This window comes from Molossus molossus, unplaced genomic scaffold (assembly GCF_014108415.1).
Source record: "Molossus molossus isolate mMolMol1 unplaced genomic scaffold, mMolMol1.p scaffold_m16_p_9, whole genome shotgun sequence".
Classification (NCBI taxonomy): Eukaryota; Metazoa; Chordata; class Mammalia; order Chiroptera; family Molossidae; genus Molossus; species Molossus molossus.
The window spans coordinates 49,035,260-49,055,588 of NW_023425403.1; the positions used below are offsets into that span (position 1 = coordinate 49,035,260).

At 41.7% G+C, this 20,329-nt stretch overlaps 1 protein-coding gene and 1 pseudogene across 1 annotated transcript in view; both read right to left on the reverse strand.

Moving 5' to 3' along the window:
- The window catches only part of SLC15A1 (solute carrier family 15 member 1), a 38,384-nt gene that overhangs the window by 12,407 nt on the left and 5,648 nt on the right, over positions 1 to 20,329 (reverse strand). The window contains exons 8-17 of the mRNA XM_036249793.1: positions 19,203 to 19,286; positions 13,035 to 13,117; positions 9,409 to 9,495; positions 8,765 to 8,854; positions 6,751 to 6,795; positions 6,561 to 6,593; positions 6,389 to 6,477; positions 4,911 to 4,992; positions 3,091 to 3,210; positions 1,373 to 1,519 (exon numbers count right to left, since the gene is read on the reverse strand). Of these exons, the coding sequence (XP_036105686.1) occupies positions 1,373 to 1,519; positions 3,091 to 3,210; positions 4,911 to 4,992; positions 6,389 to 6,477; positions 6,561 to 6,593; positions 6,751 to 6,795; positions 8,765 to 8,854; positions 9,409 to 9,495; positions 13,035 to 13,117; positions 19,203 to 19,286 (860 nt within the window). The remainder of the gene's footprint in view (positions 1 to 1,372; positions 1,520 to 3,090; positions 3,211 to 4,910; positions 4,993 to 6,388; positions 6,478 to 6,560; positions 6,594 to 6,750; positions 6,796 to 8,764; positions 8,855 to 9,408; positions 9,496 to 13,034; positions 13,118 to 19,202; positions 19,287 to 20,329) is intronic.
- On the reverse strand, positions 155 to 717 carry LOC118622566 (annotated as a pseudogene).

Consider the following 20,329-nt stretch of genomic DNA (forward strand, 5'->3'; position numbering starts at 1 on the left):
TTGAGTTTATTCTTCATTTAACTTTTAAAACACTACTATAGTTGAATATTAAAACAAAAACAATAGCAAGTTGTGAGCCTATTATGATTATAGTGCTTTACTCATTCACTACTGTATATAAAATGCCAGCAGTGAGGGTTATTCATCGGCCCTATTAAGAGGTCTAACACTGAACACCACCCCTAGGATGATGTTCATCATCCTCATATGCTTCTCCATTGTAATGGAGATTTGGTAGGAGTTTTTCCAGCACAGAGTTTATCAGGAGAGAGAAAGCCATTTTCAGGAAAGTTTGCCTTAAATATGGTAATCAGATGACCCTTTCTTATGGTGGATGATACATTGGCATGCCTTCATTTGGCACACATTTGGTACCTCACTGCTTGACAATCTGACCAGGATGAGAGGTGATGACTATGGTTCAGTTGTCAAGAGTAGCTATTGGCTTTTGGAAGCCACAGAATGCTTCACGCAGCTGCATGTCCATACCCATGGGAAGGTCCTCCCCAGGAAGTGAAAACAGCATGGTCCTGACCTAAACAATGATAACATCCCCTCGCTCCAGTCCTGGCTCTTGGTCTCCTTCACCATGATGTTATCTCCTGGCCATCTCCCATGCCTTTATCAATAGGAACTTCTAGAATCTTCTCCTCTCAAAGTATCTTCCTTTCGTTGCAGCTTTTACATCTATTTAGGACTGATCTGTTTCCCATGGCCCTGGCACCCCATGAACCGTGCTTTTTTAAATTAAAAAAAAATTTTTTATGAAGTTGTATAAATTGTAAATAAAACCTTTCATTTTCTAGCACAATTTATCTGGACAAATACTTTACTTTCCATTTTTACATTTGAAATTCACAAGTGTCTCAGCCTTTTAAAACTGCAGCAAAGTAAGTTATAAGTATCACAGAAAAGGCTCTGGACTTTCTTCTCAGGACTAATAATGCCCAAGTCCGAAGGTGGGAGCGGGAGAGTTGGGGAGTCCCCACAGGCAGGTGCCCTGTCGTGCAGAGCCCAGCCAGTGCCACGGCACTAAGTGTTAGCAAAGGAGAGCGTCATCCCCGAAGCTCAGTGACGTGATGTGTGCTCTGGTTATTGGTAGCCATATCATATCAAACTCTGTATAAGACAGCTGCTCTAAACTTTAATAAAGTTACTTTTAAATGCAAAAACAAAACCAATTTAATATCAACCCTTCCCATCCACAGTCAAACTTTTACTGGAAGTCAAACGACTTGTGTCGTTGAAGAAGGAAGAAATTGAGGGTTATCTAATGTAATGCAGCATAGGGGTAACAAAGTCACACCACTAAAAGACTCTGTCTCCAGTATCACATTAGGAAAGGGTCAGCGGCAGCTGTCCAGCTACTCACCACTAGGTACTGACTGGGGGCCCACGCTAGAAGGCTGTGGCGATGGCCCTGCTCAAAGTCAGGAGTTACTGGAGTGATTGGTGATCCAGGAAAAGAAATGTTTATACTTCTCAGTTCGTCCACATTCAACGTCATAAATTCTTTTGTCTGTAACGGGGGAAAAGGAGCCATACACAGTTAACACTGCAGAGTTTTGCTCTGCACTGTGTAACTGAACACTGCTGTGGCGTATTATTAGACATTCCCAGTGCACGTTCATACACGTTGAAAAATGCCTTGTGGGAGCTGGCATTGGTGTGTTTTTTTTTGGGGGGGGGGTACGTAATCCTAGCGGGAACCGAACCCGGGACTCTCTGGTCCACAGGCTGATGCGCCAACCGCTGAGCCAAACCAGCCAGGGCGTATTGGTGTGCCTTGGCTTTCCACTTTATAGATTCTGTCGTGAAGTTGTTTAGTACTATCACAGGAATTACACTTCTCATCCAGCATTTTACTTTTATATTGTTCTATGAAGATAAAGGCTATGGAAATCACTTCTATCATTGGGCAAAGAACAGCATCAGCCCTGGAGATAATCAGAACTGAGTTGCCCCAAGCATTAGGAGTCACACTTCCTTTTTACTTCAAGATTATTAGTTTGGCAAGATCTAAGGCAGTGGTTCTCAACTGTCTCTAAACAGGAGTGAGACCAGTTCAATCAAAACCTGTGGGGGTGGGACGCAGGTATCAGAATTTTCAAAGCTCTCCAGGTGACTGCAATAAGGACTCAAGATTGAGAACCTTTTTTTCCCCCAATTTTTATTAATTTATTTTTGTTACAGATATTTCTCCTTTTTCCCTCCTAGACACCCTCCTCCCCATCCTGCCCCCCTGTGCCCCCTCCCAACCAGCACTGTTGTCTATGTCCATTGGTTATGCATACAAGATTGAGAACCTTTAATCCAGACCAATGACTGTCCACATTTAGGGTTTTCCAACCTCGGCACTATGGAGCTAGATAATTCTTTGCTGGGGGTTGGGAGTGGGGGCTGTGTGCTGGCATCCTGGCTCCTACATAGGAGATGCCTATAACACGCTCTGAGTTGTGAAAACAAAAAAATGTCTCCAGAGATCGTCAAATGTCCCTTAACTACATAACACTTGATTTCTAGGCCCTGATCTTGGACTAAGGGCATTTTAGCGCCATGTGGGTCCAACAGGCGTGTGAATTAGCTTGGGAACTAGCTATTGTTAGCATACAAAAGGGAAGAAGCCCATCAAAAAGACAATTTGCACAGCTTTACAGTACTTTGTGAGTGCTGAACTCTTTTAACTAGATCTTTTAGGAGTTCATATTGCTAAAGAGTAAGTTCCATAATCTCCCCCGAGATATAGTGCCCCTGGTGGAGGACCAGTGATGCGGACCTTGCTGTTAACGTGTGGGTCCACGCACCAGCAGCAGTCACATCACCTAAAAGCTTGTTAAAAAGGAAGGTTTCAGACCTACTGATCACGAACCTGCATTTTAACAAGCCCCCAGAAGATTCATATGCACACTGAAGTTTGAGGTGCACTAGTCTGGTGTGAAGCTAAAAGGAGATCAAGATACTAAGACATTTCACTTCTGGGCTTGTCTTGGAATTTATACAGGGACCAAGGAGATCAGATTTTGCAAATCTTATTATAACTCATGTCAGACAATACAAAAAAACCCCCAAAAAACAGTTTCTTCTACTTACATCAGACATTGGGCCAAGGTCCACCATCTCTTTTGGAAAATATACAGTCATGTTATTATTTCCTATATTGAACACTTTAATTTGGACTTCATTTCCTTTGGGGAAGACTGGAAGAGTTTTCTGAGCAAAATAAAAGACAGTTGGCAGTGAGATCTTCAGTTGGCATGGACTAGGCCTTACCCTGGGCACTAGGGTCTCTCCTCAGCCATGGACATGGTGCTGGCCGAGGCTCACCAAACCCCGCAAAGCCTCCGGTGGCTCACGTCATGGCGCCCACGGACAACGATGTCTGTACAGAACGTGGACGTGATCAGAAAGAGGCTGTTCTTGCTCCCACCTTGGACCTACTTATTTACCTCCAGGTGAAGGGATGCCAGGTTATGAAGCCTATTATCTATCTGAGGGATCAGACTAACCATAGCGTCAATGAATTCTTACCTCGTTGTGGCACCTGAGACCTGCTCCCCAGGGTGCCTCCCCTGAAACCCCGGAAGCCCAGACCTCAGCCCTGGACACGGTGCCCTAAACAGCCCCTCACAAATGCCGTATACCCTCACGCCTCCACACCTTTTCTCGGGGTTTCTGCTTTTCCCTGCATGCCCTCTCTCAAACCCCAGTGTCACTAAAGCAATCTATTTCTGTTTTAGCCCCACAATTCATTTTCCACAAAGCGAGCTACGTTCGAGGGAAAGTGAGTACACCTGTGATCATGGTAGCATTATTCATAATAGCCAAGAGGTGGGACAACCTAAGTGTCCATCAACAGATGAATGGAGAAACTAAATGTGCTACATCTGTATAACAGAATATCATTCAGCCTCAAAAAGGAAGGGAATTCCGACCCATGCTCCACAGGGATGACCTTGAGGACCCTGTGCTGAATGAAATAAGCCCATCACAAAAGGACAAATACTGCAGGATCCCACTTAATGTGGTGTCTGGAATATTCAAATTCATAGAGAGAGAAAGTAGAATGGTGGTTACCGGGGGCTGGGGGTGGGGGAGGAATGGGGAGCTATTGAGGAATATAGGTTTCCATTTGAGAAGATGAGAAGCATTTGAATACTGTGTGCACAATAATGTGAATATACTTACCACTGAGCTGCACACTTAGAAATGCTCAAGATGGTAGTTTTATTGTGTATATTCTATCACAAAAATACAAATTAAAAAAGAGAGAAGGAAAGAGGGAATGAGGGAGAGGGAGGGATGCAGGGATGGGGAGAGGGGGTGTGAGGGAAGAGAGGGGGGAAGAGAGAGAGAGAGTCCTCCCTATTACCTCTTATCTCACTTACTACATAACTCCTGGTTTCTGGACCTGATCTCAGACTAAGGGCCCCATGTGGGTCCAACCGACATGTGAATTAGCTTGGGAACTAGCATCATTAGAAACTTAGAGTACAAACGGGAAGAAGCCCATCAAAAAGACAATTTACATAGCTTTACAGTACTTTGTGAGTGCTGAACTTCTTTTAACTATATATTTTAGGAGTTCATAAAATAATAAGTTCCATAAACTTCTGTCCCATTATGAAAACGGCAATGGAAGCTCCTTACATAACAGCCATCTAGTTTTTCTCCTAATTAACTGGATCCATCTGACCCGATTCCTGGCTGCACCCTCTGCAGAGATGAGACCCCGCAGTCCATGAGGTCAGAATGGGACTGTTCTGTCCCTGTGGTACATCGTCCAAAGCTCTAGGAGAGTTTGTCAGCAAAGGTCGTGGTCTCCCCTAATCCTGTCAGTCCTGGAGAAAGAAGACTGCTGACCACCCCACCTGAGCCAAGAAAGGCCACAGGAGAATCACAGGGCAACTCACATCAATTTCCACCTGCAAAATGGCAGCCACCACAAAAGCCATGGAAGCCAGGAACATTCCTACTGTCATCTTCTTCAAGGAGCTGAAGGGACAAGCAAGAGAGTGACACCCAGCCCGCCTCATACAAACAAGGTCATGATAAACCCCCAAACAAAACTAACTTCCCTTCCCAAACACATGAAATTAAAGGCATCTCTTCCTCTGTTATTCATGACCCAGACTCGGGACGCTAAATGTATTCCAGCTTCTCATTTGCATTTTTACACTTACTTTCTAGAAATTATAATGTGGGCAATAATTTGGATTCTAATTAACATTTCTATCATCTAGATTATGGGAGAGGAAGGAATTTCCCTCTACCGTTCTAGGTTCTTTCTGTGGGTCTAATAATTAAATCGACGTGAGATAGATTAACAAGAGAAAGTAACCACATTGAATTAATATATTATGTATGGGAACCCCACACATATGAGAGGTCCAGGACCACACATACATGAGAGGTTCAGAAACACAAAGGGAAATGAGACATACATGCATCCTGAGTCAAGCAATGAGGTAAGAAGCCTCATGGAAGGTAACGAGGCTACAGAGGGGGAGAAGGCAGTTTGCAAGGGAACAAGAAAAGCCGTGGTTCAGATATTTACCCTGCCATTTAGATAAGTCATGAAAAGTTATTTCTGGTAATGACTCATTATAGGCAAGCCCCCACATTTAAATTCTTTAAGGGAGAGGTAAAAGTTTTTCGTGAGTCCGAAAGGTCTAGACTGGCCCCCAAAATTACTCTCTAGGCCCCAGTGGCAGCTCCTGAGGAAGCCTGTTCCGAACCCCCAGCTACATGAGAGCCTAAATCACAGGTGTTTCCAGGCTGCAGTAATAGCACTTTTATTAAGTTTTCAGAAACATCCACATACAGACATCTAATTCAAATGTATTTCAAAAAAGTTTTTTTATCCTCACCCAAGGATATGTTTTTATTAATTTTAGAGAGGAAGGAAAAGAGAGAGAGAGAGAAAAAACATTGATCAGTTGCCTCCTGTATGTGCCCCGATCAGGGATTGAACCCACAACATTTTGGTGCATGGGATGACTCTCCAACCCACTGAGCCATCTGGCCAGGGCTCAAAGGTATTTCTTTAAAACAGCGGTTCTCAACCTGTGGGTCATGACCCCTTTGGGGGTCGAACGGCCCTTTCACAGAGGTCGCCTAAGACATAACAGCAGCAAAAGTACAGTTATGAAGTAACAATGAAAATAATTTTATGGTTGGGGGTCACCACAACAAGAGGACTGTATTAAAGGGCCACGGCATTAGGGAGGGTGAGAACCACTGGCTTTAAAAGCTCCGTCATAAAAGTGATGTTATGGGAGGGGAGACATCTTTTTTCCACGGAGGCCTGGAAGCTGAGGGGGTACAGCCTCGTGGCAAAGCCCTAGGACTGATGGAGCCTCACCCCGACCCCAGCCCGCCGGTCACCTACGTGAAATTGAAGCCACATTTTGCAATCAGAGGGTAGACCACAGCATCTACGATGGGGACCATGATAACAATCAAGATGGCATTCACAGTCTGCAGATGAAGTGGAGATGAACTGTTACCACTGTCTCAAAGGTGACTTGATCTCTGAAAGCAACTTAAAGATGTTCTCTTACCTGCATCTGATCCGGCTGAATTTCAAGAATTCCCTAAAAATGGGGAGGAGGGAGTCTCATTGATAAGTTCCCACAGATGGTCAACTGGGGACTTAAGAATGTCATGAAAGGGAAGGAGAAAGGGGGCAAAGGGACTAAAACAAGGAATAGTGACCAGAGGAGGTAAAATCTCTTGGTGTCTGAAACTTACAATTTTCCCATTCATGGTCGTTGCCTGTAGTGTCCACCTTGAGCCCTTGAAAACAAATACGTTTACTGCATCATTTGGGAGCATGGGCTTAAACATTTTACAAGTCAATGTTGAGTTTTTTCCCAAATCAGGAATGGATTAAAAATTTTTTCCAACATCAAGTTCGTCTCCCAGCACCATTGTGCTACTGTGTAGGAAGAAACAATGTGCATTTCTGCTCTACAAGTTAACGTAACACATGGTACCCCCGCCCCTCACAAGGAGTCTACAAAGTTCTACTCTGAGACAAAGCTTTCCTTGGGAAAGACAAAAACGCATTTCTGAGGCTTGGTGAGAAGCAAGATGTCACCTGCCAGGTGAAAACACCTCACAGCCCAAGGATACTCTATATTGACTGGCATCAGAGTTTCGAGGACATTGTTATCGCTCAGAATCAAATTTGACAGCCTCGGCTGTCCTCAGATGTGATTCCATGAAGACAGTAATGAATTCAAACCTGAGCAGCCTCATTACATTCAACCTATTTTATAGGAAAGGATGACTCAGGACTGTACTGTATATATTATTATTTCCACAGAGGACTAAAGATGTAAGTGTTTCAACATAATCTATCAACTCCACTAGGAGGTCATCACCGAAAGTCAGGAAATATGCCACTGTTCCAATTCTTAATATAGGCCAGTCTCTGATTACTTTATATACACTCTTTATTTTGATTCTCACAGCCTTTCAGAAGGGTTAAGGGATTACCCCAATTCACACAGCTAAAACGTGATGAGTGTATTTCTAGTGCAAGTCCAAATTCAATAACAGGTTTGTGTTCAACGTGCAAAACTGCCTCCTGGTCTTTAAAGTGCTGTTCTAGATTCCATACTTACAAATAAGGAGATTAATGTGTACGCTCACATTTTTTTCCAAGAGAGGTTTACCCTTATAATAATCCTTCCTGTACAATAAAACTACGCATGTTTGTAAATTTTTTTAAAACTCCAGTCTCTAAAAGGAATAATAATATCTTATCACTTTGACCAGGAGGCATCACACATTGTGTTATCTAACCCTGTGTTAACAATTCCCAGGCATGCAGTGCACAGCTGTGGGGGGAGAGCAGGGCCACGGGGCAATGGCCAGGGTTCTAGTTCCCTGCTCTGGTAAGAAGGGCTTCTGGGGAATCATTTTTGCATCCCTGGATGGTACTTCTAAACCAAGCATTCCACTTTAGATAGAAAGATATTAAGTCCCTGTCAGTTTAAATATTCTGTGGATCCCATACAAGGTAATACATCCACTTACCATGGTGTATCAACAGAGAAGCTCTTTATTCTCAGTTTGTGTTTAGTTTTCTTTTTCTTTATTCTCAGTTTTAATTCTAAAGAGTCTTGGACATTTTGATCAAATCTTTCCTAAGGCTCCTTTACTCTACCACAGCTAATTTCTTCATTGTTTTGCAATGGAGATGTGGATAGAATCACCTCGAGCAGGTTTTTTTTTTTTAAAAAGAGACTCAGGCCCTGGCTGGTTTGGCTTAGCAGTTAGAGTGTTGGCCCGCTGATGGAAGGGTCACAGGTTCAATTCTCAGTCAAGGGCACATACCTGGGTTGCAGGTTCATCCCCAGCCCTGGTCGGGGTCGTGGAGGAGACAACAGATTGATGTGTCTCTCTCACATCAATGTCTGTCTGTCTGTCTCTCTTCCATTCATTCATTCTCTCTCTCATTCATTCATTCTCTCTCTCTCTCTCTCTCTCTCTCTCTCTCTCTGTCTCTCTCTCTCCCCCCCCTCTCCTCTTCCTTCCCTTCCACTCTACCTAAAAATTAATGAGAAATTGTCTGCGGGTGAGGATTAACAACAAAAAATAAAAATAAAGAAGAGACTCAGTGTGATTAAGTGATCAAATAAACAAAAGATAAACTGGAAGAGAACATTTTTGAAAATGAGATAACTATGGCTTGATACATGGTAGAGCCCAAAGAACTTGCTACACGGAGATGTACAAAAACATAGTTTCACATTACCTGCTGATCAAACAAGGCCCAGAACATGGGGAGCGGAATATACAGGAACATCACCCTGGTCACCATCTTGATTTGAGAGATAAGCCGCTCCTGTGGTTGGGGGGGGGGGGGACAGATCAGACAGGACTGTGGCACAGTCATCAGCAACTAGTTTCAGTGCAGACTTAATTGCATCTGGAGACAAGTGGGTGGTGGCCTTAAGTTCCACAGAACCCTACCCCAGGTTCCTTTAGAAAACCCAAACTTCCTCAGCTATTTAAAATCTGAGTGAAACTGTCTTTTTAGGAGGTAAATTGCTCGAGTTTACATTTAAATTCTACTAAATGTAAACTCCACCACCACTTAACTCTTCTGTATTCAAACTAAAGTTATGTGATCACAATTACCTATGTTAATTGGCAGATTGTACCAAATGAAAATCTATGACAAGGTACTATTATTCTCAGATAAATGATATCCCTTGATTATCAAGTTCTCCTCAATATTAAAAAATCACACTCCCAGAGTCTTATTTAACATGCTGATGAAGGTTCCAAGACACAGCGGGTCATCTTGCCCACAAAGCCTTAACAGCATGGGCTGCACCTGTGGAGGCTCACTTTCTAGAGGTGCCCGGGACCACGGCAGCAGTACTGCTCACTTACGTCATACTTCTCTTGGGCCCAGTCCAGCCAGTGCTCCCTCTTGGGAAATTCCTTACTCCGGTGCCTAAACCTATTTTTGATGGCAAACTGAAGGAAGGAATGAAAAAAAAAAAAAAAAGCAAATTTCAAAAACAGAACCGATTACTTTATCAGGGAAACACAGTTCAATTAAACTGCTTTTAATTGAAAACTTGTGAAAGAAACAAAATGTAAAATTGTATACACTAGTATAAGAAAAATACTAAAAGTCAAGACACATTTATTTCTAATCTCTTACTAACTTCAAGTGTAGAGTTAGGGTAAACAAACTCACACTGTTACTACTCTACTCTCCAGAGAGTAGCATTCAATAGAAATAATGGGTAACATTTCTGTTTTCTGATAGTCATTATTAAAAAGCAATGGTGATGGAGCCAATTTGGTTCAGCAGTTAGAGCATCAGCCCAAAGACCAAAGGGTCTCAGGTCGAGTCTAGTCAAGGTCATGTGTCTGGGTTTCAGATTTAATCCCCTGCCCTGGTTGGAGTTGTGTGGGAGGCAGTCAACTGATCCCCCCCCTCACCAACCCCCCCCCCCGCTTCCCACCCTACCTCCCTCTCTTCCACTCTATCTAAAAATCAATGGAAAAATGTCCTGGAGTGAGGATTAACAACAACAACAACAAAGTAATGGTGATTGGAAAAAATAAAAATAGATAAAGTACTTCAAAAGTCTGATTCTTAAAAAAAAAGAAAAAACAGCAAAAGGGAAACAGGTAAAATTAATTTTAAATGTATTTTCTTTAACCCAACAAACCTAAAACATGACCTTAATATGTAATCGATATTTTAAAAATTCATAAAACGTTTTACCTTCTTTTTTTATACCAAGTCTTTGAAACCCAGGGTATGCTTTACCCTGATAGCACATTTTAATTTGAATGCTAAATTTTTACTGAGAATATTTGATCTGTATTTACATTTCATAAAATTTATCTTTGAAAAACTAGATTTACATACCTAAGTTGTTCCAAACATACTTTAAAGTTTTCCAATAATTGAATTAAATATTGGTTTTTAGGTTTAAAAGAGCCCACTTCATAGAAATACAAATATAAGGTACTATATAATGTAAATTACTTTAAGTGAAATCCAATTTAAAATTCTGTTCCCTAGTTGAACTTGCACTTTTCAAATGTCCAATAGCCATGTGTGGCTAGTGGCTACCATATTACAGCGAAGGTTTATAAGTGGGTTATAGCCCCTCAAAGGATAGTGAGAACCCACTACACAGAAATGGATTCACTAAAAAAAGTTATAGTTAAACATATTTTAAAATATGGTAACACTGATTAGAAAAATATACTGACCAACCATCGTAAAATTAGGGGCTTCTAGGATTCCTTGCTAGTAAGAGGGCTTTAGGAAAAGCAAATGCATTTGTAACTATGTAGCAGCAAGAGAAGGCGATGGTGGGGCTGGTCGGGGACATGCAGGTGACTGAAAGGCAATGACTCAAAGCTGAGGGCTGGTTTTGGATCCTGGGTAATACAAGTCTCATGACTCTAAATAGCTTGATGTTGTTCTTTTGGAGTTTGAACTAAGTTGTCAATTACTTGGTAAAGAAGGACTTGGAGTGATCATTGGTAAGATCCCTTCCTGGCTTGGAAAAAATTTGTGATGGGGATCGATGTAATTGTTAGAGGAAAATACTGAAGGACAAAGAAATACCTGAAAGGAAAAATAATGTCTTTGACCCTGATAGGACATGTTAATTTCACAAAGTGCAAATATATAATTTAATGCAATAAAGCCAGGCAGTCCTGGTAGGTTTGGCTCAGCAATTAGAGCATTGGCCCTTGAACCAAAGTGTTTCAAGTTCAATTCCTGGTCAAGGGCACATACCTGTGTTGCAGGTTCCATCCTCGGCCCTGGTCAGGGTCTTGCAGAAGGCAGCCAATCAATATGTCTCTCTCACATCCACGTTTCTCTCTCTCTCTCTCTCCCCACCACTTCTAGTCTATCTAAAAAAATCAGTGGAAAAATATTCTTGAGTGAGGATTAAAAAAAAAAGTCAGGCAAAGGGAAAGTGACCTAACATTATTTATATATATATTTTAATCCTCACCTGAGGATATATTTTTTTATTGACAAGAGAGAGAGACAGAGAGACAGAGAGACAGAGACACACATTGATGTGAGAGGGAAACAGCGATTGGTTGCCTCCCCTACATGCCCCGACTGAGGATTGAACCCACAACCTAGGTTGTGCCCTGACGGGGACTCAAACCCACAACCTTTTGCTGTATGGGATGACAATCCAATCAAATGAATGACTTGGCCAGGGACTAATAGTATCTTAAGGCTGCCTTTACATTCAAAAAATTATCCACCCACATCATTTTTTTAAAATAAATAAGTGACACATTGATTATACATTGTATATATTCACTAAAAAAGGGGGGAAGTAGGAGAATAAAGCTATTTGACTCTATTATTTAAAAATTCCCACATTCATCATTTATTTCTTGACTTTAACCGTGCCTGTATGTGCATACACCTTGTAGATGTACATGGAAGAAACCATGTTCTGCACGTTCCCATCACCAAACAGCCTCTGAGGACAAACTTGTGCTGCGCAGACGCCTGTAGGTGGGCTCTTCTCCCGCTTCCGGTGGACGTACATGCTTGCTGCCCTAAATGTTTGTTTTGTTTGGTGGTGTCATTTGTGCTGTTGTAAACATTACATTGATAATCTTCAAATGTGAATTTGTGTTCATTTTTAAAAGTTATTTTTTAGCCTCGATTCCTGAAAGGAGGATCAAGGGAGTCCTGCCAGGCTTCAGACCCCACGTAGGCGGAACCGAACCGCCTCTTCCCTGCCCACTGCCGCCCAGGCGGCCGGCACTGTTCACCATGTCGATGGGTGAAGTCCCTTTGGTTCGATTTTCTTTGATCATTGATCTTATTTTATAAGTTTAAGGGTCATTTCCATCCCTCCTTTTTTGAGTTCTGTTTTGTGTCCTTTTCCATGTGACAAGTTTTATAAGAAACATCAATTTATCAAAATACGGGGTGGGCAAAAGTAGGTTTACAGCTATGAGTATGCAAAACACAGTTTATTCTTATATTATTATTTATTAATCATTGTATTATTTATTTGAATTGTTTGTCTTCTTCTTATTGTTGTTATTTTGTATCCTTACTTGTGATATGCCTTTTAGGTAATGATGGCTGGTAATTTAACCTACTTTTGCCCACCTCTGTAGTAAAGAGCACTAATAAAATGCATAGAGGAAAGTCAACACCTCATTGGATTTTATTTTATTTTATTTTTTAATTTTATTTTTTATCCTCCCCCGAGGAAAATTTTCCATTTTCTGTTCAGATAGAGTGGGAGGGAGAGAGAGAGAAACATCGATGCAAAAGGGACACATCAAGTGGTTGCCACCCACACGACCCAACCAGGGCCAGGGACAAACTGCAACCGAGGTATGTGCCCTTTGCAGGAACTGAACCCGGGTCTCTCCGGACCACAGGCCAACGCTCTAACTGCTGAGCCAAACCGGCCAGGGCACACCTCATTGGATTTTAATTTGAAGGAGGTGGAAGGTCCTGGGGTGACTAAATGCCACGGAGAGATACTTACCCCAATGCAGTTGACTACTTTACCCATGATGTTACCCTGGGGCTGGACCTTCCTGTACATTCTGCTGCCAACGATAAACACAACTAGAGGGCAAAAGAAGAGGTATTAACAGGGTGTCGTCAGAACCCTGTGACCTAAAGATGTGCTCCAATTTGAGTTATGTCCTTGTTTCAGACATACTAGGATTACTCATAGAATAGTTATACCTCCCTCCCTCCCAGTTTAAAAAGTGCTTTTGATTCTAACGCTCACAGGAGCTGCTAAGTACTGTTATATTTGTGTTCTCACATACAAACAATGAAGTCTACTCCTATCCACTTCCCAGAACTTGGGGCAGCTCAGAGACACTTAGTATAGCGATTCAGGCACAAGTTCTATCACTATGTAAAGGGAGACAAAAGGAATAAGTGCTTTCACATAACTGATTAATGCATTACTCTATAAAGACAAAAACCAGATTAATTTTCCAGTTGTAATGATGAGAAAGTTCTTGACTTCTGGTTAAGATGGCAACATAGGTAAATGTGGAACTCTCCTCCTCCCACAACCACAACAAAATTACAACTAAACTACAGAACAAACATCATTCAGAACCGCCTGAAATCAAGCTGAATGGAAGTCCTACAACTTAAAGAAGAAGCCACAATGAGACTGCAATCAAGATTCAATTACAACAGAAGGGTAAACAGTCCACACGAGAGGTGCACATTGAGGGCCCAGCTGGGGTGACCAGGAGGCTGTGCCACTGGACCCTATAGGACATCTACTACAATAGGTCACCCTGCAAAGCCTAGGAGATATAGCAACTCTACCTGATACATAGAAACAAACACAGGGAAGCAGCCAAAATGAGGGGACAAAGAAACATGGCCCAAATGAAAAAAAAAAACAGAACAAAACTCCAGGAAAAGAAATAAATGAAACAGAGATAAGCAATATAACAGATGTAGAGTTCAAAACACTGGTTATAAGGATGCTCAATGAACTTAGTGAGAATTTCAAGAAACTTCATTAGAACTTCAAGGAACTTAGTGAGGATCTTAAGAGCATAAAAAAGGACCAGTCAGAAATGAAGGATGTTTTATCTCTTCACCCCCAAACCCCCAAATCTGAGGCTTGTCAGTCTGTACCCCACCTCTATGTCTCTGGGTTAATTTTGTTCAGCAGTTTGTTTAATTTATTATATTCCACAAATAAGTGAGATCATGTGATATTTGTCTTTCTCTGCTTGGCTTGTTTCTCTTAGCATAATACTCTCTAGGTCATTCCATGCCATCTCAAAGGACAAGAGATCTTTATTTCTTACAGCTGCAGAGTATTCCATTGTGTACATGCACCAGAGTTTTTTAATCCACTCATCTACTGATGGATACTTGGGTTGTTTCCAGATCTTAGCTATGGTAAATACTGCTGCTATGAACATAGGGGCACATATATTCTTTCTGATTGGTGTTTCAGGTCTCTTAGGGTATATTCCTAAAAGTGGGATCACTGGGTCAAATGGCAGTTCAATTTTTAACTTTTTGAGGTAACACCACGTGCATGTATATATGACCAATGAACATGGACAACAAAGCTGGGAATGGGGTACGGGGAAGGAGAGGAGGGTGTCAATGGGGGAAAAAATGAGAAACATCTGTAACAAAAACAAATTAATAAATAAAAAATTTAAAAAATAAAAAATAAATAAAACAACAATGAGGGCCCTGGCTGGTTTGGCTCAGCAGTTAGAGCATTGGCTGACGGACCAGAGAGTTCTGGGTTTGGTTCCCGCTAAGGGCATGTACCTCGGTTGCGGTTTGTCCCTGGCCCTAGTTGGGGTTGTGTGGGTGGCAGCCACTCTATGTGTCTCTCTCACATCAATGTTTCTCTCTGTTCCTCCCTCTCTCCCTCCCACTCTATCTGAAGATAAATGCAAAAAAATGTCCTCACCCTGTCCTTGGGTGAAAATAAACAACGACAACAACAACAATGAGGTATCACCTCACACCTGTCAGAATGGCTGCCATCAACAAATCATCAAACAAGTGTTGGCGAGGGTGTGGAGAAAAGGGGACTCTAGTGCACTGCTGGTGGGAATGCAAACTGGTGCGGCCACCATGAAAAACACTATGGTGTTACCTCAAAAAATTAAAAATTGAACTGCCATTTGACCCAGTAATCCCACTTCTAGGAATATACCCTAAGAAGCCTGAAACACCAATCAGAAAAAATATATGCACCCTTATGTTCATAGTAGTACTATTTATAATAGCTAAGATCTGGTAAGAGCCTAAGAGTCCATCATTAGACAAATGGATAAAAAACTGTGGTACATACACACAATGGAGTACTATGCAGCTATAAGAAAGAAAGATCTCTTATCCTTTGAGATGACATGGAGGGACCTGGAGAGTATTATCCTAACTGAAACAAGCCAAGAAGAGAAAGACAAGTATCATATGATCTCACTTATTTGTGGAATATAATGAACATAGTCTGAGGAACAGGGTAGACCCAGAAACTTGAAAGCAGGGTACAGACTGAAAATCCTCAGAAGAGAGGGTGTGGGGGAGGGAAGAGATAAACCACAGAACTTATATGCATGCATGCATAACCAATGGACATGGACAACAAAGCTGGGGGTAGTGTGGGGTGGGGAAGAGGGTGTCAATGGTGGAAAAAGGAGAAACATCTGTAACAAAAATAAATTATTAAAACAAACAAACAAAGAAATGAAGGATGCACTAACTAAAATAGAGAATAATTTACAGGGAACCAATAGGAGAGTTGGTGAAGCCAAGAAGCAAACATTGATTTGGAATATAAGGAAGGAAAAAACACCCAATTAGAACAAAGAATCCCCCCCCCCAAAAAAAAAGAGGATAGTGTAAGGAGCCTCTGAGACAACTTGAAGCATGCCAACTTTCACATCATAAAGTGCCAGGAGGAGGAGAGAGAGACCAAGAATTGAAAACCTATTTAAAACAATAATGACAGAAAAATTTCCTAACTTGATGAAGAAAACAGACATGCAAGTCCAGGAAGCACAGAGAGTCCCAAACAAGATGAACCTAAACAGGTCCACACCAAGAAACATCATCATCAAAATGCCAAAGGTTAAAGACAAAGAGAGAATCTTAAAAGCAGCAAGAGAAAAGCAGTTAGTTACCTACAAGGGAGCTCCCATAAGATTGTTAGCCGATTTCTCAAAAGAAACTTTGTAGGCCAGAAAGGAGTAGCAAGAGATATTCAAGGTGATGAAAAACAATGACCTACAACCAAGACTACTCTATCCTGCAAAGCTATCATTTAGAATCAATGGACATATCAAGAGTTTCCCAGACAAGAAAAAGCTAAAGGAGTTCATCACCACCAAACCAGTATTATATAAAATGTTGAAGGGTCTTCTTGAAGAAGAAGAACAAAAAATATGAACAATAAAAATGGCAATAAAGGCCCTGGCTGGTTTGGCTCAGTGGTTGGAGCGTTGGCCTGCAGACCAGAGAGTCCTGGGTTCGCTTCCCGCTGGGGGCACACACCAAAAAAATAAAATAAAATAAAATAGAAATAAAAAAAATGGCAATAAATACATATCTATCAACAATTGAATCTACAAACAAAATGAGCAAGCAGAACAGAAATAGACTCATAGATACAGAGAACTTTTTGTTGCTTGCCAGATGGGAGGGGGCTAGGGGTATGGGTGAAAAAGAAGAGATTAAAAAGTACAAATTGGTTGTTAGACTGATGAACTTCAAAGGGAAGGGGAGAAGGAGGGTTAGAAGAGATAAACCAAAGAACTTCTATCCATATATGCACAACCAATGGACATGGACAATAGTGTGGGGAAGGCTGGAGGGGGACAGGAGTGGGGAGGAGGGGTCAATGGGGTGAAAAGGGGGGGAACATCTGTAATACATTAAACCATAAAGATATGTTTTAAAAGAAAAAAAGAAAGCTTACTGATAAAAGTTCAATAAAAGAGATTTTTTTAATCTTCAGAAAAAAGTAGAAACTAATCTGTTGAAACTTTTACTTATATGTAACAGAACTTATTCTGTGGTCATGGTGCAGAAACATAGTTACAATTATCTGCACCGGCAGCTACAGTTTTACACAAGTAAAAGCACTTTTACAATGAGGCAATTCTTCCATGAACCCTCTTAGGAAAGATATATTGTGAAAATAACAGGAAAAAAAAGCATTTCTGGAAGAAACTGTGAAAACACAATCCCTACACTAGGATTTCTGATTATCCAATACCAGAATTCAAAAATTTTAAAACACCAATGGACTGTCTGGATTAGACCTTTGCCCATCAGTTAAGAGAGGGCCTAAGACTTTGTAGGTGCCAACTCTCAAGCATATCTCCAAGTATGTACCTGAATTACAGATATTCTCTATAGTTGAAGAAAGGGGAGTTTACTTGTATTCTCACCCAATGCCACTGTCCTCCATCCAGACGAGGATGGTAGAGGTGCCCAACAGATTGAGTCTACATTTTTATTTTTGCTAACTAATACTTTCATCTTTAAACTTCTGATTAACTGAAGCCTAATTCAAGCACCAGATTGTTATAGACAGAAACTTCTAGAGATGATGCTGATACATGGGATTTAGCTGTTCTTAATTCCTCCATAAGAAAAAGCGTAATCTTTGATGTAAGACTGATTCATACAGACTAAATGACAACTCACCTAATGCCAACTTAATATGGTGTCCAGCCTAAAACAACACTTTCTGAGGTCTTCTCTGTCTCCAGTTCCTTACCCAGAATTAGAGAGGAAGAGCCTTTAAGGGAGTGTGGCAGTAATTGAACAATTAAGGAAGAAAACAGACATATACACAGGGGAGAATGCTGAGCTCTTGCATAAGTGTGTGGAAAAAGCTAAAGTGCTACATGAGCAAAAGAGGTTAAAAAGGTGCATACTTGATACCATTAAGAATTTTTTAAAAATCAGAGAAAGTGATAGGAGAAGCCGCTATGGAGGCTTGAAACGGTAAAGGGGCTCTGTTTCCCTCTTGTACTACTGTTAGAGGTTGAATTATGCCCCTCAAACCCCACCCCAAAGATATTGAAGTCTTATCCTCGGGACCTCAGTATGTGACTTATTTGGAAATATAAACTTTGCAGACAATCAAGATAAGATGAGGCCTTTATGGTGGCCCTACTCCAAAATGACCAGCGTCAGAGCGAAGGTCGGGGCAGATTGCCATTATGCTGCCACAAGCCAGGGCACGATGAGAGGGAGAGAGGCCTGGAAGAGGTGCTCCCAGGGCCTGAAGTGGGAGCATGACCCTTCTGACATTTGATCTTGGACTCCCAGCCTCCAGAACTGTGAGACAATAAATAAATATCTATTGAGTCCTGGCCAATGTGGCTCAGTGGTTAGACTGTCGGCCCTGGCACCGAAGGGTCGCAGGTTTGATCCCCAGTCCTGGTTGGGGCATGAGCACGAGGCAACTAATTGATAACTTTCTTTCTCTACCCTGCTACCTTCACTCTCTCTCAAAATAATGGAAAAAATATCCTTGGGTGAGGATTAACAATAACAAAAACAAACAAATGAACAAAATATAAATATCTTTCAGAAAAGGCACTCAGTCTGTGCTTTTTTGTATGGTCATCCTGGAAATGAAGACCCCTACCATCTCTCAAGCCAGACTATCTCATGTAGAAATCTCTTCAACTTCCTAAAAAGCCAGTGCCAAGAACTCATGGGCACATGAATGCATTTAATATGCACATATATCCACCCTAGAATGAAGACATTCTAGTAGAAACATTATGGAAATCTAGATGGTACTGGAATTATTTAAACAACAGCTGGCCCAGGTTGCCATGTCTTGAGGTTGTCGATGAGCGCATATTGATAAGAAGAAAAACTTTCAGGTTCAGCTAGTCCAGTGGATTCTGTCATCTTCATCTTATTCTGCCTAAATAATGTCAAACCTTTAGCTGTCCAACTCAGTTGATCCCTTTTCTTGGAAACACTTTTTTGATCGTATTCCCTCTACCTTCTTTGCCAACTCTACTTTCCTTGAATTCTCAGAGCATGTTTAGCATGGGATGGCAATTCTTCTTATCATTAAAATTTGGTCAGTGAAGGTTTAAATGGTCACAATGATTCACGTGAAGGCCTGGTCTGATCACAGGATTGTATTACTTCAACTGATGGTACTTACTCAAAGCAACGGCCATCAGAGCAGCAGGAACCCCAAACGCCATTGGATAACAAGCTTGCTTACTGTGAATTCCACATTCTTGAACTGGGGAGAAAAGACCAGATTAAAATTCATTATGGAATTGGCAATGCTCATATAGTTCCCATTTTTTAAAAAAATCCCTAACAGATTATGGTGTATTGTTTTCACTCAATGCTTTAAGCTTATGTGTTTGCCTTGCTGGGCCATCGCCAGGGGAGCAAAGCAGCTTTGTGGTAAAGAGCAGGAGAGGTAGACAGGTCTAATCTCAGCCCCTAAGTCTGATACTACCCAAGCCAAAATCAGTTCTTACCTTCAGTGGATTTTCTTAGTGGGGGAGATAAAAATGATTTGAATACTTGCCCTGGCCAGTTTGGCTCAGCAGTTAGAGCGTCGGCCTGTGAACCGAAGGGTCATGGGTTTAATTCCTGGTCAAGGGTGTATACTTGGGTTGTGGGTTCAATCCCTGGCCCTGGTCAGGGTCATGTGGGAGGCAACCCACTGATGTATCTCTCTCACATCGATGTCTCTCCCTCTTTCTTCCTCTATCCCCCCCCCCTTCTCCTGTACCTCTATCTGAACAAAATATCAAAAAATGTCCTCAGGTGAGGATAAAACAAACAAAAAAACCAGAATACTCAATAAATAACATCAAAAGTGGCTTGGAAAACCAAGATTGTATGTTCCTGAATTCATGCCAATTTGAAAACACTTAGATGACCCAGGGCAGGGGTCAACAAACTTTTCTGTAAAGAGCCAGAGGGTAAACATTTTAGGCTTCGAGGACCGTTCAGTCTTTGTCCTCACCACTCGGCCTGCTTCCGCAGGGTGAACGTGTACACAAGTGGAGCCTCGCCTACCTTCCGGGTTGGGCCCGTGGGCCGTGGTTTGCTAACTCCTCACTGAGGATCTGTTTTAACTCTAAAATCCTAGGATTGGCATGAAAAAAATGAAGACATTGGAAGGAGCAGCTGAGAACTCTGGAAACCCTTTGGATGGGATGCTGGAGCCTCTAGGAATCCGATCCTACAGGGGTCTGACTTTGCCTCTGACCTGCTAGTTCACAGTTCTGTAGAGAGAAAGAAATTACCCTGGGGGAAGCTGACAGT